This window comes from Phacochoerus africanus, chromosome 1 (genome assembly GCF_016906955.1).
Source record: "Phacochoerus africanus isolate WHEZ1 chromosome 1, ROS_Pafr_v1, whole genome shotgun sequence".
In the NCBI taxonomy this organism is placed as follows: domain Eukaryota; kingdom Metazoa; phylum Chordata; class Mammalia; order Artiodactyla; family Suidae; genus Phacochoerus; species Phacochoerus africanus.
Genome location: NC_062544.1, coordinates 83,128,458 through 83,151,438, shown reverse-complemented (window position 1 = coordinate 83,151,438; position 22,981 = coordinate 83,128,458). Strand labels below are relative to the sequence as shown.

Here is a 22,981-nt window from a genome sequence, read left to right as displayed (position 1 = left end):
ATTTGCATATGTTGAACCATCCTTGTGAACCTGGGATGAATCCCACCTGGTTGTGGTGTATGATCTTTTTTATATGTTGTTGGATTCGGATGGCTAAAATTTTGTTGAGAATTTTTGTGTCTCTATTCATCAAAGATATTGGCCTATAGTTTTCTTTTTTGGTGGTATCTTTGCCTGGTTTTGGAATTAGGGTGATGGTGGCCTCATAGAATGTCTTTGGGAGTGTTCCTTCTTCTTCAACCTTTTGAAAAAGTTTGAGGATGAACACCAGATACTCTTTGTATGTTTGGTAGAATTCACCTGTGAAGCCATATGGCCCTGTACTTTTATTTGTAGGGAGTGTTTTTATGACATATTCAATTTCATTTCTAGTGATTTGTCTGTTCAGTTGATCTATTTCTTCTTGATTCAGCCAGAAAGATATTAACAGGGTTGTAAACCATGATCAAGTGGGATTTATCCCAGGGATGCAAGATTTTTCAATATCCACATATGAATCAGTGTGATACACCACATTAACAAAATGAAGAATAAAAACCATATGATCCTCTCAATAGACGCAGAAAAAGCTTTTGACAAAATCCAACACCCATTTCTGATAAAAACCCTCCAGAAAGTGGGCATAGAGGGAACCTACCTCAACATAATAAAGGCCATATATGACAAACCCACAGCTAACATCATTCTCAAAGGAGAAAAGCTGAAAGATTTCCCACTAAGTTGAGGAACAAGACATGGATATCCACACTCGCCACTACTATTCAACATAGTTTTGGAAGTCCTAGTGACAGCAATCAGAGAAGAAAAAGAAATAAAAGGAATCAAAATTGGAAAGGAAGAAATAAAATTATCACTGTTTGCAGATGACATTGTAGTATATCTAGAAAATCCTTAAAATGCTACCAGAAAACTGTTAGAGCTCATCAATGAATTTGGTAAAATTGCAGGATACAGAATTAATACACAGAAATTGACTACATTTCTAGGAATCCTGCTGTTGTGCAGGGGGATCAGCAGCATCTTGGGAGCTCTGGGACAAAGGTTAAATCCCTGGCCTGGCACAGTGGGTTAAGGATCCAGCATTGCCACAATTGCAGCTTAGGTCACAATTGTTGCTTGGATCTGATCCCTGGCCCAGGAGTTCCATATGCTGTGGGGAGGCCAAAAAAGAAAAAGAAATTGACTATGTTTCTGTATACTAATAATGAACAATCAGGGAGAGAAATTAGGGAGATAATCCCATTTACCACTGCATAAAAAAGAATAAAATACCTAGGAATAAACCTACCTACAGAGACAAAGTACCTGTACTCTGAAAACTATAAGACACTGATGAAAGAAATCAAAGATGAGACAAATAGATGGAAGGATGGAAGTTTTGCACATCAATAATACCCTAAACAAAACAAAAAGATGACCCACAGATTGGGAGAAAATATTTGCAAATGAAGCCACTGACAATAGATTAACCTCCAAAATATATAAACACCTCCTGCAGCTCAATACCAAAAAAAAACCCAAACAACCCCATTAAAAAACAGGCCAATCTAAAGAGACAATTCTCTAAAAAAGACATACAGATGGCCAAAAAATACATGAAAAGATGTTCAACATCACAAATTATTAGATGAATACAAATCAAAACTACTATGAGACATCACCTTACACCAGCCAGAATGGCCATCATCAAAGAGTCTACAAACAATAAGTGCTGGAGAGGGTGTGGAGAAAAGAGAACCCTATTACACTGATGGTGGGAATGTAAATTGGTGCAACCACTGTGGAAAACAGTATGGAGATTCCTCAAAAACCTAAAAATAGAATTACTATTTGATCCAACAATCCCACTCCCAGGCATCTATCCAGAGAAAATCCATGACTCAAAAAGATACATGCACCCCAATGTTCACTGCAGCGCTATATACAATAGCCAAGACATGGAAGCAACTTAAATGTCCATCAAAAGAAGAGTCGATAAAGAAGATGTGGTACATATATGCAATGGAATATTACTCAGCCATAAAAAGGAATGAAATAATGGCATTTGCAGCAATATGGATGGACGTAGAAATTATCATGCTAAGTGAAGTTAGACAGTGAGACACACAAAAATGTCATATGCTATCACTTATATGTGGAATCTAAAAAAGATACAATGATCTTTTTGTGTGTGTGCGTGCGTGTGTGTGTGTGTTTTCTAGTGCCTCACCCAGGGCATATGGAGGTTCCCGAGTGAGGGGTTGAATTGGATCTGTGACCTACACCACTGCTCATGGCAATGCTAGATTCTCAACCCACTGAGCGAGGCCAGGGATCAGAACCCACAACCTCATGGTTCCTAGTCAGATTTGTTAACCACTGAGCCACAACGGGATCTCCTAGATACAATGATCTTATTTGCAGAACAGAAACTGATGCACAGACTTTGAAAAACGTATGGTTATTGAAGGGTACAGGTTTGGGGGGAGGGATGGGCTGGAGATTTGGGATGGAAATGTTGTAAAATTAGGTTGTGATGATGGTTGTACAACTATAAACATAATAAAATTCACTGAGTTTTTAAAAGAGAGAGAGCATTTACCCCAGACGGTGTCCCAGGCACATGTGACTGAAATGCAGTCGCCTCAGGCCTCGGCCATTCCAGATGGGGATTTGGGACAACAAAATACATGCTACCTGGCAGCTGTCTCTCTTAGATAGTAAGTCCCCTTCCCAGGGTAACCTCCTTCCCTTTGTCTTCCATGAAAAACCTCTCCCTTCCACAGGGCCTTGGTGTTCTCCCACCCTCCCAAGCAGCCCACTGGAAGATCCTGGGGATGATGGAGGAGATGACCCGGGTGGCTGGTGACTGGATAGACCTGGGCCCATGCCCATTCTTCAGACTCTCATTCCTCTGTTGCTTCTCTTCTCTCCAGGGTGAAATGGGGCCAAAGGGTGAGCCTGGGATAGCGGGACACCGGGGGCCCACAGGAAGACCAGGCAAACGAGGCAAGCAGGTAAGGGTCCCAGGGCTCACCAAACCCTCCTGATCAGGGGTGGGGCTGGGGGTGTAGAAAGGTAGGCGGCCAGGCAGGGTCAGGGACATTCTGGGAACAGTCTCCGGCACCCTCTAGGCTGGTGGGCAAGAGCTGCACCCCTTCCAGTGCATCTTGGCTCTCCACGAAAGGCAGAGTTTGAGGCAGATGGAGTGGGAGGACCTTCCAGCTGTGTCCAAGGCCAGAGGAAGGAGTGGATCTTGGCTTCATAAGAATAGGTCTGGCTTAACCAGAGTAGCTGGGGGCAGAAACCAGATCTGTTCATTTGCCCAGAAACCAGATCTGTTCATTCTGCCTCAGTGCCCCAGACACAGCTGGAGTTCTGGGATCAGCCCAAATATTTGCCTACTGTTCAAGGGTCTCCTGTGTCTCAACAATAGGGTGATTTTTCCCTAACCAGGATTCCCCTTTGTAACTGAACCCCTTTATTGGCACTATTCAGTGTTTAGGGAAATTTTTCGTCCTGAAATCCCCTTGAAGGCAGAGTCTTGGGTCAAACCACGTGACATGAGCTGTCTTGAGGGCCTCAGAGAACCTCTCTCCTTTGCTCAAATGAGACATGTGCCCCTTACTCTTGTTGTTACCAGTCTATTGGCTTTTTGCCTCTTTTCTCATTACAAATGTAATATATGGTCATCAGAGAAAACAGAATACTTGGAAAGAAACCATCTAAAGTCCTAACACCCAGGCATAGCCATGGTACCCTTCCTCCCAGTGTTACTGCTTCTGTGGACTTTCTAGTGATTTATTCCTTTTATAGCCAATATATTGTTATGGTACCCTAAATGTTTAACTTTAAAAGCACAATATTCACATTTTTACTTGTTACTAAATTAATTAAAAGCATTTTTAAACATATTTTAAAAATCTCTGGGAGTTCATGCTGAGATGCAATGGGATTGGTGGTGTCTTGGGAGTGCTAAGATGCAGGTTTGATCCCCAGTCTAGAACAGTGGGTTAAGGATCCTGCTTTGTCACAACTGCAGCTCAGATCTGATTCCTGGCCTAGGAACTCCAAATGCTGCAGGGTGGCCAAAAAAAAAATCTCTGCATAAGATTTTAGTAAAAGGAAGGTCAAGATGGCGGAGGAGTAAGACGTCACGCTCACTTTCTCCCACAAACACATCAAATAAAAAACATCTACATGTTGAATGATCTGTACAGAACATCTACTGAACTTTCCAGAAGAACTTAAACCTCCAAAAGGGGCAAGAAACCTTCCACATAACTACGTAGAACAAAAGAAAAAGAGAGAGAGAGAGAAAAGGTATCAGGATGGGACCAGCACTCCTGAGAGGGAGCTGTTAAAGAAGAAAGGCACCCACACTCTGGGAAGCCACCTTACCAACAGGGAGATCGGCTGAGATGGAGGGACCTCAAAGTCACTGAGAAAAGCCCAGCAGCTGGACTGAGGAGGACAAAGCAGAGTGAGAGCTGCACAGACCACTGCGTCTGATACCACAGCCTGAGATGCTTATGCAGGGCCTAGGTGCTGTGACTCAGGCTCCAGAGGTCAGTTCCAGGGAGAAGACTAGGATTGGCTGTGTGGAGACAGCCTGAGGGGCTAGGGAGCAGTGTGCCACAGACTGAGGAGCAGAAGCTAAAGCTGAGGGAACCCAGAAGGAGGTCTGGGCCCACAAGAGAAGCAAGGCACCATTGCTGGGGAGGGCAAGAGGAGGAGGGGTGGACCACCATAGGAATCTCTTTCCCTGCACACGTGTGTGTGGACTCCCAGAGGGTGGAGCACATCTGGCACAGGCTACAGGTGGCAAGAGGCCACTTGCTTGGTCTATGGGAGACTGGGCACCTCTTGTGCAGGCTACAGGTTGCCGGGCACCCCTTGCGTGGGCTAAGGGCAGCAGGGGACTAAGCACAATGCTTACGTGATCTTGGGTGATCTACAGGTGGTGGGGACAAACCACAGCAGTCATCTCAGAAACCAGAGGGAGGAAAGGCCCGACACCACTAGGGGTCTGTGAACAGACTCCACCTGTGGCCCCAGTCACCTCAGAGGTCAGCAAAAAATAGGGCACTGCAACCAAGCACCACCTATTGTTGCTCTCACTTCCCTGGGAACACACCCACGCTGAGGCTGCCATTGCCAAATGCTCTGGGCACCGCCCACACATGCCTGATTACTGTTACTTCCCAGGACCCTGCAACTGGGAGCAGCCTGTGCAGTATCTCCTGCATGGGCTAAGTGAGACAGGGTGCTTCTTGTGTGCTTTACAGGTGGTGGGAGAAAACCACCAGTTATCTCTGACTCCAGAGGTGGCTGTGGCCCACCACCATTAGTGATCCATGAACAGGCACCACCATTCACCTCAGAGGGCACCACAGAGGAGGGCACTGTGACTGAACACCACCTGTTGTTGAAATTACTCCCATGGGAACTCACATGCCCTGCCGCTGCACTGTGAAATGCTCCAGGCACCTCCTAAATCTGCCTGAGGCTCATTACCACTTCCCAGGGCCATGCAACTAGGAGTAGCCTGCGCCACCTTCCTGCAGGTTCTTGCTACTGTCAAAAGCCCAGCAACCAGGCACTGACTACTAGCCCTGCCCGTTGCCTCCTTCTCCCTGGAAACACACTCAACACCCCATTAGGGGGATAACAGCCTTCTCACACTGAGGAAAGAGAAAATAGCCAGATTCCCACATCAAAAATAAATAGTAACTCCCCCAAATATAACAGGACACTCTTGCAGAAATAGCCCTCCAAGACTACAGTATTTGGTTTCCCTAAACTCACAGAATAATAAAAATATAAGCAAAATGAAGATGCTCAAAAGCCATTCCCAGAAAAAGAACAAGAGAATTCACCTGAAGCAGCAATAAAACAGACCTCTGAAGTCTAAAAAACACTGAGTTCAAAAAGGAAATAGCAAAAATACTGAAGGAATTAAGGGTGAATATGAAGGAATTAAGAGTAGATATAAACAGTAATGAAGATTATTTTAGAAAGGAACTAGAAAATCTAAGGAGGAGACAAGAAAAATTAGAAAATTAATTTGCAGAGACACAAGTTGAGTTAAGAGCACTGAATAGCAGAATGAATAATGCAGAGGAACGAATTCGTGACTTGGAGGATAGAATGATGGAAATCACCCAATCAGGACAGCAGACAGAAAACCAAATGAAAAAAACATGAAAACAACATAAGAGATCTATGGGATAATATAAAGTGGGCTAATCTATGCATAACAGGGATTCCAGAAGGAGAAGAAAAAGAAAATGGGATTGAAAATATATTTGAAGAATATTGTCTGAAAACTTTCCAAATCTAAAGGAAACAGATATCAAGATATAGGAAGCACAGAGGGCCCCAAAGAAGGTGAACCAGAAGAGGGCCACAGCAAAACATATTATAATAAAAATGGCAAAAGTTAAAGATAAAGAGAGGATTCTAAATTCAGAAAGAATAAAAATAAAACAAAGTGTTAATTATAAGGGAAGCCCCATTAGGCTATCAGCTGATTTCTCTACAGAAACACTACAGGCAAGAAGAGAGTGGCAAGATATACTCAAAGTTCTAAAAGGGAAAAATTTGGGAGTTCCTGTCATGGTGCAGTGGAAACAAATCCAACTAGGAACCATGAGGTTTTGGATTCATTCCCTGGACTCACTCAGTGGATTAAGGATCTGGCAATGCCATGTGCTGTGGTGTAGTTCACAGACACAGCTTGGATCTGTCATTGCTGTGGCTGTGATGTAGGTTGGCAGCAATAGCTCCAATTAGACCCCTAACCTGGGAACCTCCAAATGCCATGCATACAGCTCTAAAAAGACAAAAGACAATAAATAAATAAATAAATAAATAAATAAATAAATAAATAAAAAAGGAAAATTTGCAGCCTAGAATACTCTGCCCAGCAAGAGTATCATTAGACGGAGAAATAAAGAATTTCTTCAACAACCAAATTCTAAAAGACTACAGCAATACTAAACCCATTCTAAAAGAAATACTGAAAGGGCTTCTCTAATTAAAAAAGAAGTAAGAAGAAATAGGAAAGCAATTACTTGAATAAGCCAGTATACAGATCTAAAAGGAAAAAAAAAACCTATTGTAAAAGTGACGATAAACACAAGGAACAGCAAAAGGACAAACATGAAAATGTTAAAAAAGAACTTCAAAATCATAAAGTGTGAGGAAGGAAAGTAAGAGAACCTAGACTCTTTTTTAATAAATGTGTTTGAGCCAATATGACTCTCCAGGCTAAAGCAAGCAGATATAGGAAAGTGTTAACATACTTGAAAAACAGAGCAACCACAAATCAAAACCAAACATTATATTCACAAAAACTTAAAAGAAGAGGACACAAGCATAAAATAAAAGGAAATAATCCAACCAGAAAAGAAAGGAACAAAGGAGAAACATAGTATTAACTGGAAAACAAGGTTTAAAATGGCAATAAATACATATTTATCAATAATTACCTTAAATGTCAAAGGACTGAATGCTCCAATCAAAAGATGAGTGGCAGACAAGGGCTTACAGTGTGGCTCACAAAAGATGAGTGGCAGACTGGATAAAAAAGCAAGAGCCTACAATATGCTGTCTACATGTGACTCACCTTAGGCAAAGGACACATACAAATTGAAAGTGAGTGGATGGGAAAAGATATTTCATACAAATGGAAAAGACAGGAAAGCAGGAGTTGCAATACTTGTATCAGACAATATGGACTTTAAAACGAAGCCCATAAAGAAAGACAAAGAAGGACACTATTTAATGATAAAAGGATCCATTCAAGAAGAGGATATGACACTCATCAATATATATGCCCCTAATATAGGAGCACCCAGATACATACAACAAATACTAAGGGACATAAAGGAGAAGTGGATGGGAATACAGTAATAGTAGGAGACTTTAACACCCCCTCACATCAATGGACAATGCCTCTAGACAGACAATCAACAAGGCAACAGAGATCCTAAATGACACAATAGCAAAGTTAGCCTTAATTGACATTTTAAGGACATTACATCCAAAAAAAAATAGAATATACATTTTTTTCAAGCACATGTGGAACATTCTCAGGGATTTACCACATACTGGGGCATGAAGCTAACCTCAACAAATTTAAGAGTATGGGAATGATTTCAAGTGTCTTCTCTTACCACAATGGCATGAAACTAAAAGTCAACCACAGGAAAAGAAATGAGAAAAAACTGACTACATGGAGACTAAACAACATGCTACTAAAAAACAATGGGTCATTGAGGAAATCAAAAGGGAAATTTAAAAATACCTCAAGACAAATGATCATGAAAACACGACCATTCAAAATCTATGGAATGCTGCGGAAGTTCATACAGATAGAGGTTTTCTTCAGAAAAGAAGAAAAATCTCAAATCAACAACTTAACCTACCACCTGAAAGAATTAGAAAAAGAACAAACAAAACCTAAAGTCCTCAGAAGGAAGGAAATCATAAAGATCAGAGAGAAAGTCAATAAAATAGAGATTCAAAAAACAATAGAAAAAAATCAATAAAACCAAGAGCTGGTTCTTTGAAAGGGTAAACAAAATTGACAAACCTCTGGCCAGACTCAACAAGGAGAGGAGAGAAAAAAACCAAATAAACAAAATAAGAAATGAAAAAGGAGAAGTCTCAACAGCTACTGCAGAAATACAAAAAACCATAAGAGAATACTATGAACAATTATATGCCAACAAATTCGACAACCTAGAAGAAATGGACAACTTTCTAGAGACTTACAGCCTGCCTAAAACTGAACTTAGAAGAAATTGATTAATTGAACAGACTAATCAATAGAAATGAAATTGAATGTAGTAAAAACACTCCCAACAAACAAAAGTCCAGGGCCAGATGGCTTCACAGGTGAATTCTACCAAATGTACAAAGAACTCATACCCATCCTTCTCAAACCTTTCCAAAAGGTTGAAGGCATACTCCCAAAGACATTTATGAAGCCAACATCACCCTAATAACAAAACCAGACAGGAGTTCCTGTCGTGGCTCAGAGGTTAACGAATCCGACTAGGAACCATGAGGTTGTGGGTTCGATCCCTGCCCTTGCTCAGTAGGTTAAGGATCCGGCATTGCCGTGCGCTGTGGAGTAGGTTGCAGACGCAGCTTGGATCCTGCATTGCTGTGGTTCTGGTGTAGGCCAGATCCCTGGCCTTGCTCAGTAGGTTAAGGATCCGGTGTTGCCGTGCGCTGTGGAGTAGGTCGCAGACGCAGCTCGGATCCTGCGTTGCTGTGGTTCTGGTGTAGGCCAGCGGCTACATCTCTGATTCGACCCCTAGCCAGGGAACCTCCATATGCAGCGGTAGCAGCCCTAGAAAAGGCAGAAAGATAAAATAAATAAATAAATAAATAAAAATTTAAAAAAATTTTAAAAACAGACGATACTACCAAAAAAGAAAATTATAGGCCAATATCTTTGATGAATATAGACGCAAAATTCTCAACAAAATTTTAGCCAACTGAATCCAACAACATATAAAAAAGATCATACACCACAGCCAAGTGGGATTCATCCCAGATTCACAAGGATGGTTCAACATATGCAAATCATTCAATGTCATACACCACATTAACCAAAGAAATGTCAAATACCACATGATTATCTCAATAAATGCAGAAAAAACATTTGACAAAGTCCAACATCCATTCACAATAAAAACTCTTACCAAAGTGAGTATAGAGGGAACCTGCCTTAACATAATACAAGATTTTAGTAAAAGAGTAACCAGTAGATTGCTTGGGCAAGAGAAGCCTAACCAAATTATAATAATGCTGAATAGTGAATGTGTTTGGACACAAGGCATTTTCCATTCTTACATTTCCATTCTTTAAGTGGTCCTCAAACTCTCGCTTATGTCAGAATTGTCTTGGGAGCCAATTAAATACACATTTACTGCCCCACGTGCAGTGGTGGTATTTCTAGACTTGCCCCTCATTGTCCCCAATGCCCAGGCCTTACCTTCCAAAGATGCTGATGTAACTGGGACTTTGGCATGGCTTGTTTTTAAAGCTCCACGTAATTCTCATGTGCACCAGGGCACAGAACCTTGATAACACTATAAAGCCAATTCTGGTCTTTTCAGAGTAAACTTAGGAAAAACATAGACTCCCACCTGGCTAAATCAGCTTCCCCAGTGACTTTTGAAATCACAATGTTCCAAAAAAAAAAATTAAAAGAAATCACAATATTCCAATTCAATTTTTAAAGCTTTACAGTTGGCAGCATGGCCATGGCTTCACAGTGATGCCACAGATACCAATTTCCTAAAAACTAGGCTCAGAAAAAGAAGGAAAAAAGGAAAAATCTTTTTTCTTTTTAATCTTTTTCTTCCCTACTGCTGCAATTCCATATTTGACACTTGGGGTTCAAGAAGCCAGTTGGTTTCGTCATCTAGTTCTTTTCTTGGGCAGTGTTTGTCTTGTCCTCATCAGAGCTGAAGCCAATGAGGCTATTTCTTTCTTTCTTTCTTAACCCACTGAGCGAGGATCCTTAACCCACTGAGCGAGGCCAGGGATCAAACCCGCATCCTCATGGATGGATACTAGTTGGATTCATTTCCACTGCACCACAGCAGGCACACCCCAAGAAGGCTATTTCTTGACACTGCTGAGAATGATTCTGTTGGAGCAGTCTTAAAAACGATGCCAGCACCATATCTGGGAGCTCAGAGAAGTTAGGGAAATGAGCTCATCTTCCTCTGAGACCCTATAAACAAGCTGACTGAACGCCAGCCCCTCCCCCTCTGCCTGTCTAATCAGCTGAGATTTGAATGATCAGCCTTGCAAGCCCACCATGATACTCTCTTTTTGTCATGAATTCATTGCCTAGTGGAGCTAGGCATACAGAATGTTTGTTGAGCTGTAGTGCTAAGAATCTCTGGAGGTTCTTGTAAAGTCAACTTAAATCCTGGAATCAGAAATCCAGAAGATCTGGGAGATTAGACCTTCAGATCAAGGAGTTCCCTGGTGGCTCAGTGGGTTAAGGACTTGGTGTTGTCACTGTTGTGGCTTAGGGGCTTAGGTCGCTGCTGTGGAGCAGGTTCAGTTCCTGGCTCAGGAACTTCCACATGCCACAGGTGTGACCACAAAAAATAGAACTTATATCCAGAAGGATTTTAGAGACCATAGACTCAATTCTTTGCATGTAGTTACCATGAAACCGAGGGCCAGGGCAGTAGCACAACCACTCAGGAACCCCAGCTAACCAGTTTCCAGGCAGCATTAGCACCTGGAGACTTGAGACCAGATTCCCCCCAGCCCCCTGCACATCATCGCACCAAGTCAGGCCTGGCCTTCAGGAAAGTAGCTCTTGCCTTTATCATACAAATCTTCAGTCATGAAGACAGTACAACTTCCTTGACAGTAATCTCCAAACTTTGTGGCAATAAAAGAGTAGACAATGTTTTTCCTGGAAAGTGCTGCCCAGTGAGTCCTGCTCAAGACAAGGCTGTTCCGAGTAGATGATTGATCAGCAGAATATTCCATTACCACTGAGGTCAGGACAAGGAGTGTATCCAGCTCCTTCGAGCTGTGGCACTTCCTGTGCTCAGAGCCAGCTGACATGGCTGCTAGAAAAACAAGCCTTCACCATGGCTATATTAAGACTGTGTGACTTCCTTTGCCATTCTGGGACCTGTCTTTGTTGCCTCACGGAATCCTAAGGGTTGGGCAAGGCTTAAGATTCCCTCCATGGGGATGGAATTGGAGACGAACTCTGACCTCACTGTCCCTTATTGAGTTTAAGAACTCCTTGCCCATTGCCGAGGGAGCCCCCAGGGCCATGTTGACAAAGTGGCAGGTCCCACGTCACATGTTTGAAAGAAGTGCCTGGCCTGCCTGCTCCCTAAGCATGGGAAAGATTACATTCCATCAGGTGAGCGAGGCTGCCAAGGCACAAGAGTGCAGGGACAGGGACCAGGCCCAAGACATCAGGCACCTGTTACCACTCCAGTTAGGCCCTGGCAAGAATTGACAGCAGATGGTTTGGGGGAAGGGTCTACAGCGAGAGCCAGTCTCACTTTCTGGGGTCATTCCTAAGAGCTGCCCTGGGGGGAGATGTCAACCCTACCAGAGCAGACAGCAAAGAGGACATCCCGTGTGGGATACCTATACCTGTAGGTGTGCCTCTTGTTAAGAATCAGGACTTTTCTGGAGTTCCCGTTGTGGCACAGCAGAAATGAATCCCACTAGTGACCAGAAGGATGCAGGTTTGATCCCTGGCCTCGCTCAGTGGATCCGGTGTTGCTGTGAGCTGTGGTGTAGGTCACAGATGCAGCTTGGATCCCACATTGCTGTAGCTATGCTATAGGCTGGCAGCTGTAGCTCTGATTCAACCTGTAGCCTGGGAACCTCTGTATGCCATGGGTGTGGCCCTAAAAAGAAAAAAAAAAAATCAAGACTTTTCTAACCATGTGGAAAAGGTAAAACCAAGCTGATGGCTATAAGAATCAGCTGGGCCCCATGTAGCCCTTGGTTCTGTGAAAATCACTTTTCTACCTCTGAGATCTTTGTCAGCCTCACAAGAAGCCCACACAGGTGTGTATATTGCCTGGCTCATTTTACATATGAGAAAACTGAGGCACAGAGTAATGGTGTGACTTACCCAGGGTCCCATGGCCAAGATGAAAGCCCAGATCTCTCGGCTTAGAGCCAACAAACTATATCCTGTTTGTGTGTTCAGCTTCTTTTCCTCCCCTATGTGATCTGGGGAAGGGAGGTGAAAAAGACAGATTCTGGGAGCTTCTGTCTCATGCAGAGACACTAAAGAAATGAGCACACAAACAATGGTAGTTATGATTGGGGATGAGGGCCTATGATGGGGAGAACTGGCTGGGTCAGGCAAGGTTAGGGAAGGCTTTGCACAACGGTATTTTAGCTGGGAGCTGAAGTCTGGGAGGAAGTTACCTAGGCAAAGGGGCGAGGAGAGGCGTTTAGGGCAGAGAGAGGAGTCTTGAGAAGGGAAGTAGAAAGCATGGATGCTGTTGAAGACCCCAAACGCCAAAAGTCAGGACGATCCTGGAAAGCCTGGGCTTTCAGGGCTGTGAAGGCTGAAGTTAGGGGCTAGGCCTTATCCTGAGAGCAACAAGAGGCCATCAGATGGAAATGGCTCTTGTGCTGAGACAGAAACAGTCCTGACAAGCAGGCAGAGGCCTGATGCCAGACGATGGCCTAATCTCTTTTCTGAGCCCGTTTCCTCTGCTGCCCATTGAGGAGAGTGAGTTACACTGGTTCCTGTTCACTATCATGCGCTATGTGTCTAGGACAGAGCAAGAAGTGATGTCTGTAGAAAGCAAACTTACAATGACCGGGGGGAGGAGCAAGTTAGGGGTATGAGATTAACAGATACAAATGGCTATACATAGGAGTTCCTGCTGTGGCTCAGCAGAAACGAATCTGACTAGCATCCATGAGGACACTGGTTCGACCCCTGGCCTTGCTCTGTGGGTTAAGGATCCCGAGTTGCCATGAGCTGTGGTTTAGGTTGCAGACGAGGCTCAGATTCTGCATTGCTGTGGCTATGGAATAGGCCGGCAGCTGTAGCTCCAATTAGACCCCTAGCCTGGGAACCTCCATATGCCATGGGTGTGGCCCTAAAAAGACCAAAAAAAGAAGAAAAAAAAAGATAAGCAGCAAGGATTTACTTTTTAGCACAAGGAATTATACTCAATATTTTGTAATAACCTATAAGGGAAAAGAATCTGCAAAAGAAAAAACCCACTGACTCAATACGATGTATGTCTGAAACTAACATAATACTATAAATCAACTATACTTCAATTAAAAAAAAGTCATGTCTATAAACTTGCATCCATCACTTTCTCAAATGTCACTTGCCCTGAGCTTTTCAGGAGCTTGGTGATCCCTCCGGGATCTTTGGAACTGCACCCTCCCCAAGGCATTTGCTCCAAAGGGCAAAGTGGCCCATAATTTAGTAGAGATGAATGGAGAAGGAAGTTTGCCACATCATGCTGTTATAACAGGCTCTGCCTTTCTCTCCGTCAGGGGCAGAAGGGAGATAGTGGAGTGATGGGCCCACCAGGCAAACCTGGGCCTTCTGGTCAAACTGGTCGTCCTGGTCCCCCAGGCCCCCCGGGCCCCCCATCTGCAGGTAAGAGCAACACTGCTTCACGTGAACACACAGTGTCACCCTCCCAGCCAGCCTCCCAGGGAGGGCACAGGAGATGTCAGCAGAGGCCTGCCTTGTGTTCTGAGTTAGAAACAGCCCAAGGCATAACTTCTCCATAATGTGGCTCGATCAAATTTTACATAAGAGAGAGAAACACTATTCTGGCCTAGATTTAACATTCTGGAGAACAGATAGAGGAGAGAAAAAGAAGAAAAATTACATTAGTGATGTCATTTATACTTTGAAAAATAACAGACACATATTTAATTAACTAACACCTTTTTCTAGAAAAACATTTCAAGGTTCTGAGCAGTTCTCTTAAATCTAGAAGTAGAGATGACATTGTTAATTTTTCTCTCTTTCACAGTGTTATGAAAGTCTTTACTGATTTGTATCAAATATAGAAATAAATCACTAAAAAGAAATGAAAAGGCTACCATTGAAGAGGGCATAGCTACACTACTATCTGGTTTCATTTTGTTTACTTGCAGGCGCTAAGCCTTTTATTTTGTTTTTCAGCTCAAAGTAAAGCCTATGATAGCATGGTATCTCTAGATCCAAGAATGCTATTTACTGACTGTGCCTGTTTCTTTGTCCTCAGTTATATAAAGAGATCAAAATTTTTATTCTAAATTTTTTTTTTTTTTAGGGCCATACCCACAGCATATGGAGTTTCCCAGGCTAGGGGTCCAATTGGAGATACAGCTGCTGGCCTATGCCACAGCCACAGCAACATCAAATCTGAGAGGTGTCTGCGACCTACACCACAGCTCATGGCAATGCCAGATCCTTTAACCCAAGGAGCGAGGCCACAACCTCATGGTTCCTAGTTGGATTTATTTCCACTGTGCCATGATGGGAATTTCAATTCTAAATTTTTTTTTAAGAAAATGAGGGCATTTTGAAATTGCAAATTGTACTTTTCCCCACTGTGTTTATGGGCCAATATTTATAACCCCATCATGAGATGGTCAAGAAATGTCATTTTGTTAGCTCCCTTAAACCAAAACTGGCTTGGAGGAGTTCCCTGGTGGCCCAGTGGTTAAGGATTCAGTGTTATCACTGCTATGGCTCAGGTCACTGCTGTGGCTTGAGTTCAACCCCTGGCCCAGGAACTTCTGCATGCAGTAGGTATGACCAAAAAAAAAAAAAAAAAAAAAGCCAAATCACACAAAATCAAACAAACAAATTAAAGAAAAAACTGGCTCTAAGACTCCAACCTGACAAGTTGTGAAGAAAATTCAGTCTCAGGCATTACTGGGGTTCTCTCCACTTCTTTACCTGCTGAAAAACAGTGGGGCAAAGATCCTGGGGAATTATGGCAGAAAAGCATCCAGGGCAGTCCCTCCAGCCTTTGATCTGCCCTCTTTGCCTCTGAAATTCCTATTGTCTGAGGCCACGTGGTCAGACCTATGACCACCGTCTTTGTGGCAGTTGTGGGTATCAAGATCATCCCCAAGCCTCAGAATCCTGATCCCCAAGGTTCAACCTCCCCGGGGGCACCCCATAGCTTTCCTCCTGAGACCTAGTCTCTTCCCTAGGATTCGGGGTCCCCCTCCTCCTTGTGTCTGGGGCCATCCCTCCTCTTCTGACCTCCAGCCCCTCCCTCCTCACCCTCCTCAGATACTGCTGCCCCTCTTATAAGATTTTCTTTTCTGAGAACAAGAGGGCAGAAAGACAGAAGTCTTCAAGTAGTATTTGTTTCTTAGCAGGGGCAAAAAAGCACAAAGTCTTGCTGCCTCCTTGAAATCAGGAAAGGAAACATTAACGGAAGAACATCAGTTACCATGACAATAAGCCATCACCCCACCTGTTTCTATTTGTTAGGGGACCTGGGTTGAGATGCAGCCCAGGCTCCATTTTCATGCCCAGACTCTGTTTCTCTGTGTTGACTGGATGATCAGATACAGGTTCTTGCAAATAATCCTTTTCCTCCTTGGTTCCCCTTGAGCCCCATGACCATGAGCTGGCAACCCTAGAGACTGAGAGCTTAGCCTGAAGCTGGGATTTGCCTTTGGAAGGGATGTTCTTGGCCCTTGAGGTATTTAGGGGCTCACAGAACTGAGAAATAGCCAGGGGGAAAATAGTTGGGGGAGTGTCTTCAGCAAACTAAGTCTTCATCTCACTGTGTGTGTCTGACTTGAGTCTGGGTTCCCTCCTGCACCGTGGAGTGAGTGAGAAGGGCAGGACAGGAAAACCCTCAGCAGCTTGCTCAGATGCCCCCTGTTTTGTCTTGTCAGCCTCTGGTGGATTGCAGTCCTATGCCTGCAGCAAGGCCAGTGTAATCCTGCTTTCTTTCTTGCTCTTCCAGCACCTCTCTACCAGCCTAGTATGCTCACTCCCCCTCCCACCACCCATCCTCTGCCAGGTCCCAGCCTCACTGCCCTCGGCCCTCCAGTGGACTCTGCTCTCCCAGGAGCTGGAGAAAACTCCTAGGGTCTCTTTGGGTCCACATGACCTGAAATAGCGTCCCCATCATCCTCTGGTCCATCCGGCCAACTCCTCTCCTTCCTTCAAAGCCCTCTCTTCAATAAGCCCTTCCTAAGGCCCCAGTCCCACGCTATGTCTGCTATGGCCCCTTCACTGGTGACAGTTTTCTGCAGATGTGTTTCCTCTTCCTTCTAGATGGCAGGTCCTTGAGGCAGGGTCTTAGCCAAGTCAGTTTGGCATCCCCATGGCACCTGGCAGGTAGGATGGGCAGGCCTGGCTCCTGCAGGTGCCCATATGCCTGGGCTACTTTGGCACTCAGTCTGTCCCACCTGGGTTATTGCACGGCAGCCAAGCAGGATGTGGGCCAGTTCTTTGACTGATGTTCCCCTCCCTGTGCCTTCCTTTGAGTCACTTCCCTTCTGGGGAACCTCTCAGAGTGAGGGGGCTGAAGAAAATGGGGAAATAATGCTGCTCTTTGGAAATGTTTTTTTTGGGGGGAGGGGGGAAGAAGGGGAAGGAGGTTTAAAAGGGGCCTTCTCTGTGTGTCTAAGACCAATTGGATCATCATCAGGAACTGGAACAGACCTCCAAAGCCATTTCTGAGGCTACCTTTGACAGCCTGATAAAGTTCCTCTCCCAGGGGGAAAAAAATGTGTCTGCCTACATGTAGTACTCCACACACTACTGCCCAGAGTTCTAGAACCCCTGCCCAGATCCATCTTGTGATATCCTCAGGCTCTCTGGACCCCAGGTTAAACTTCCCTGGAGCCTCAGAAATCACAGAGGTCCCCAAGGTGACCACTCCTGGTCCAGAATCAGTCTGTAACTATTAGTCTCAGGATCCTCCCATGTAGCCATGCAGCTTCTGCAGGGGAAGAGTGGGACTCAGGGGTGATGTGGAGGTGACTCGGTGGTTCCTCTGCCTTCTCCCAGATTCCCCTCTCAGACCTGCTCCCATTGCAGCATCCAGTGGAGATGGGAGGCTCCCTGGGCAAAGATGGAGAGCTGGGTCCTCTGGCTGCCAGGGTCAGTGGAGAGGCTGGGCCCCCTGGACAAGCTCCGAGAGACCAAGGTAGGGCAGTTCAAGTTGCTGTGCCCTTCAGGGCGGTGTGGCAGGAAGCAGGCAGGGGTAACAGATGCCCTTGGACAGCTGGGAGGAAGCAGCAGGGATGTGGCTCCCTGCCATATCCTGTCGTCCTTTTCGGAGGCCACCTCGGCTTTTGCTGCCCCATGCCTGAGGGGCAGGATGGTGCGAGGAGGTGGAGGGTGGCGGGAGGTTTTCATTACCCAAGTTACCCAAGAAAGAGGGGCTGGGGATGGGGAGGGAACAACAGCAAAATGCCTTTAGGATGTAATTTGCTATAACCAAATTACAAATTTGGCTGAGTCCTTCCTGCACCCAGACAGAGTCTAAGTGAATCAACATGGTACCTGGGAATTGCCAGCTTCCTGTGAGCATCAATATTCTTGGACGTGTGGCTTTTGAACAGCAGCATAGTGTCGAGTCAAACATGAATTCAGATCTCAGCCTCCCCACTAATTAGCTGGATAATAGGCCAGACTCCTGAGTCTCTCTGACGCTGTGGTTCTGGAAGGGTCCTTGGGGGTCACACAGTGCTGGAAGGTGGCTCCATGCTGCAGTCACATCCCTGGTTACAGAGTTTTCCCATGGTCCCCAGGTGCCTAACTACCTGGAATATTCCTGGGCTGGTGGAGGTTCTGTCTCTCTGAACATGAGACTGGTGCTCCCCCCACAGGATTGCTTTTGCATTTCTTGTTAGGACAAATGACCATAACTTGGTGTAAGATGATGACAAGTCTCCCTTCCCCTCAAACTGGCAGCATTCCCACTGGGGTCTCCCCCTCCAGCTGCAGCTGTTTGCTCCTGGTCCTGGCCAGACCCATCCCCTGGCCTCATTTTCCCCTGTCTTGTGGGATCTCCAAACTGTGTCCCCAGTTGCTGTCTGCCCTGGATACAGTTATACAACCTGAAACCAATGACTGGCTGGTCTTCTAGCACCTCTTCTTTTCCCAGGAGGCGGATATTTATTTCCTTTTCCAGTGCCCATCTTTTCCTCTTTGCTCTTTGGATGTTTCTGGCTCTAGCATTTTCTGCCGATCAGTGTGAGACCCCTAGTCTTTTCTGAAGACCTTTTCTTTCCAGTTAGTCTGCATTCATTCATTCAATCATCAAACATGTACTGTGCTCCTACTGTGTGCCAACCCCTGGCACATAAAAACATGCACTCACCTGCCACTGTGAGCTGACAATTCTCCTGGAGGAGATGGACCTAGACAGGATAATCTCACAATGTATAGAATTACAGAGATAAGTGCCAGGGAAAAAAGGCATGGGGAGCTAGGAAGCTGACTCTGATGTGAACAGAAAATGGAGTGTGAGGATTGTGAGAGGCTTTCCTGAGGAAGCGATGTTTAAACCCAGATCAAGAGTGAGCTAGGAGCTTCCTGGGGAGGGCAGGATGGAGGGTGAAGGGGAGGACAATTAGTTTGTGCAAATAGCATTTCCCAAGACAGTGCTTGGTGCTTTTGGGAATCATTCGAGAGCTCTGAAAAGCACAATGCTGGGGTTCATGCTCAGAAGTCTTGATGTAACTGGTCTGGAGCATGGCCTGAGCATCAGGGCCTTTAAAAGCCAAGGTGAGAAGTTCCCGTTGTGGCTCAGTAGATTAAGAACCCAACTAGTATTCATGAGGATGCAGGTTCAATCCCTGGCCTCGCTCAGTGGGTGAAGGATCCAGTGTTGCTCCAAGCTATGGCATAGGTCGAAGATGCAGCTCAGATCCTGTGGCTGTGGTATAGGCTGGCAGCTGCAGCTCTGATTCACCCCCAGTCCAGGAACTTTCATAAGCCACAGATGCAGCCAAAAAAAAAAAAGCCAATGTGAGAACTGTCTCCCTAGCAAGTGTTCCACATTGTAGGGGTAAATTTCCTGACCATATCTTTTCAGGATACACTTCTCAGCATCAGGGAAGAACAAATAGCCTGAGCATTTTCAAACATTCCATTTTCTAGAAGAAATCAAAGAAACCCACATTCAGAAATCCCTTTGTTAAGATCTCATATATAAGAACAAAATAAAATGAGTTAACAAAAATAATGTTATCAGCCAACAAGGTGCTCATCAGCACGAAATCCCTATTGTTAAACATAGAGGGGATAGTTTTCATCTTACAACAAAGTCCATAGGTGAACAGTGGCTGGTTTAGCCTCTAAGCATCACTATCAAAGCCCAAGGCCCCACAAAGCCCTGGTCTTCCCTGCATGCTGGCTTCTCTTCTCATACTTGTTGCTTCATGGTTACATCACAGCTGCTGCAGTACCAGATGTCTTGTTTATCTTCTAGGCAGAAAGAAGGAGAAAGCTATGTCTCCTACCAGCTATGCTTCTCCTTTATCAAAGGGTAGACTTTCCCAGGTGCCCCCGTGCTTTTCCCACCTTGGGCTTGCATTGGCCAAAATTGGCACACAGTCACCTCCTAGGGCAAGGAGTCTGGGAAGCAGAATGCCTATGTGCCTGATCTCTAGCATATAGAGAGAAGGAAGGGAGGAAGAGGGGCGGGAGAGGTCCTGCCACACCTGGTGTGGTTAAGGGACCCAGTCCTTGGACCCAGAAGGGCCTCTCTGGACCTCTCCTCCAGGCCTCCCTAAAACACGGTGGACTTCAAACGTCTTTCTCTCCTGAGGATTTCTAACACCTCCCTGGGCTATTTGGTTTTCTATTCCTTTGCTCTAGTAACACAGCAGTCTGTTGCTTCCTAGGACAACTGGTAATGGGACCCAAAGGGGAAAGAGGATTTCCCGGGCCTCCAGGAAGATGTCTTTGTGGCCCCCCCATGAATATGAACAACCCTTCCTACGGGGAGTCCGCGTACGGGCCCAGTTCCCCAAGGGTTCCTGTGGTAAGGCTCTTCTGGGGGGAACCTGGGGTGGTCATCCCTCAGGACCTCTCGCCTGATGCACCCCGGCTTTGTAGAAGCCTTTCCATATAACATGTTCACCCCATTATCCTGGGCGTGTACTTGTTATAGAAAATGGAAAAATAAGGGGAAATCAATAAGAAGAAAACCACATTGTCCATCTGGCTGTTGGTCCATTTTGGAGTGTATTCTTTGTCTTTTTTAAGAAAAAAAAATTATAGAAAATATCAGAACAAAGAGTGTGATGAACCTTCTTGACTACACACAAGTCCAACAATTATCAACTCATGGCTAATCTTGATTCCACTTCACACCTACTTACGACAGCCCACCCTCCCTTGGATTAATTTGAAGTAAACCCTGGACATCAATTCATCATTTGAATGGATACATAATAATCCACCCATCATGTGGCTGTGCTATGATTTGTTTAATCAGAGCCCTAGTGTCAGATATGTATCAGGTGCTCCCAGGCTTTCCCCTGGTGTAAATAACACTGTCATGGACACCTTTGTATATATTAATTTTGTTAAGAATCATTTCCAGATGTAGAATTACTTGATTAGATGGCATCACCTTTTTATTTAAGGCTTGGTAACTTTTTTTTTTTTTTTTTGGTCTTTTCAGGGCCGCACTCATGGCATACGGAGGTTCCCAGGCTAGGGGTCCAATCGGAGCTACAGCTGCCAGCCTATGCCACAGCCACAGCAACACAAGTTCGGAGCCTCATCTGTGACCTACACCACAGGTCACAGCAATGCCGGATCCTTAACCCACTAAGCAAGGCCAGGGATCAAATCTGCATTCTCATGGATAGTAATCAGGTTCCTTAACCATTGAGCCACGACGGGAACTCCAGGTCTCGGTAACATTTTAAAGGTTCAAAAATTTTCAACCTTGTTTTGGCTATTTGAGTTTCAAACTAGATGAAGAATATGTGGGAATCAAGACACATGTCCCTACTTCAGGGGAGCCTTGGGAGCATAAATGCGACCTCCCTTCCCGCTGAACACCAGCCCAAACACAGAGATTGTTCCTCCTCAGGCTCTTTCCCCACCCCCTGCAGAAGTGTTTTCTGGAATCCTCACCAGTGTGTTCTCTGGCAGATTTTTGTGGTCAACAACCAGGAGGAACTTGAGAGGCTGAACACCCAAAATGCCATTGCCTTCCGCAGAGACCAGAGGTCTCTTTACTTCAAGGACAGCCTGGGCTGGCTCCCTATCCAGGTACCAAGGCCAGCACCCCGCACATGCCCCAGCCGGCAGGGGACACACCTCCAAGGGACAGAGAGGCCTGATGCAGAGCTTTTGCTGTCTTCTCTTGCCGAAGGCTGAGCCCTCTCCCTCGCCTGCCTCTGAGGGCCCCCTTCACCCCCACATGAAGCCACGGCTCTGGACCAAGACTCCTGATGGCTTCCAGCCCTACACAGCCTTCCTGCCAACCACAGAGCTGGGGTAGATGGAAAGGAGGGCCCTTCCGTGCCCTCCCTGGTGTGCTGTTCCCACTAACTGTGCTGTGTTTCTCCGGCCAGCTGACGCCTTTCTATCCTGTGGACTACCCTGTAGACCACCGGGGCTCCTGTGGGGATGGGATCCTGCAGCTCGGGGAGGAATGTGATGACGGGAACAGCGACGTGGGTGACAACTGCATCCGTGAGTGGGGCCTGGCCCCAGAGGGTCCAAAGCTTGAACTGGGACACCAGCTGGTTTTGGACAATTCTGGAGCCAGAGTTGGGCTGCTGCTGGGGGGAGGGGAGCAACTCTCCCCACTTCAGTCTAATGTGAATTATCCACCCTGTCCAAGCATGGTTATGGGGTTGGTGTTAAGGATCTTGGCCCCAGAGAAGGCACTGGGCTTTCCCTTTTCCCTGAATCCTACTTCTTAGCACAACCCACATTCGGATCTCATTCTTTCCCAAAAGATGAAGGTGATGCAGGACTGAGAGGTGAACAGAGGAAGCTGAGACTCTGAATCAGGACTCACTTTTAGCAGGCAGAGCCCTAGTAGCAGAGCCCCGCTTAGATGAATTAGGCAGTGAGAGCTGCCTTCAGGCTGGTGGATGTTACCAGGACAGGCAGCATAGCTTGGGAGTGCTGCTTTTCTTCTTAAAAAAAAAAATCTAGTGACAAAAGCAGGAGGTGAGCTGGAAAGCATGAGCTTTAGAGTCAGAGTTTGGATGCAGGCTCTGAAAGCCACCAGATCACCCCCTGGCTCAGAGAGGAGGCTATGAGGTGAGTGGGATGATGAAAGGCCTCACTTTCCCCAATTGGGAAATGGGTATGACAGCACAGACTACTCAAGGCTTTAGATTCTGTGAGATTCTGTGAGCTGACATGCACATGGATTGTCTGGGTGTAGTAAGGGCTCAGCGTCCCTTCACCAAATTATTCTTTGCTATTTAGCCCACACCAGCAGCATATGGAAGTCCCCAGGCTAAGAGTCGAATCAGAGCTGTA

General features: G+C 45.5%; 1 protein-coding gene across 1 annotated transcript in view; it reads left to right on the top strand.

Annotated features, from left to right (window-relative positions):
- Positions 1-22,981, top strand: part of COLQ (collagen like tail subunit of asymmetric acetylcholinesterase) — a 75,847-nt gene that overhangs the window by 48,304 nt on the left and 4,562 nt on the right. The window contains exons 11-15 of the mRNA XM_047768608.1: positions 2,916-2,996; positions 14,035-14,140; positions 20,368-20,507; positions 21,632-21,751; positions 22,057-22,177. Coding sequence (XP_047624564.1) covers positions 2,916-2,996; positions 14,035-14,140; positions 20,368-20,507; positions 21,632-21,751; positions 22,057-22,177 — 568 coding nt within the window. The remainder of the gene's footprint in view (positions 1-2,915; positions 2,997-14,034; positions 14,141-20,367; positions 20,508-21,631; positions 21,752-22,056; positions 22,178-22,981) is intronic.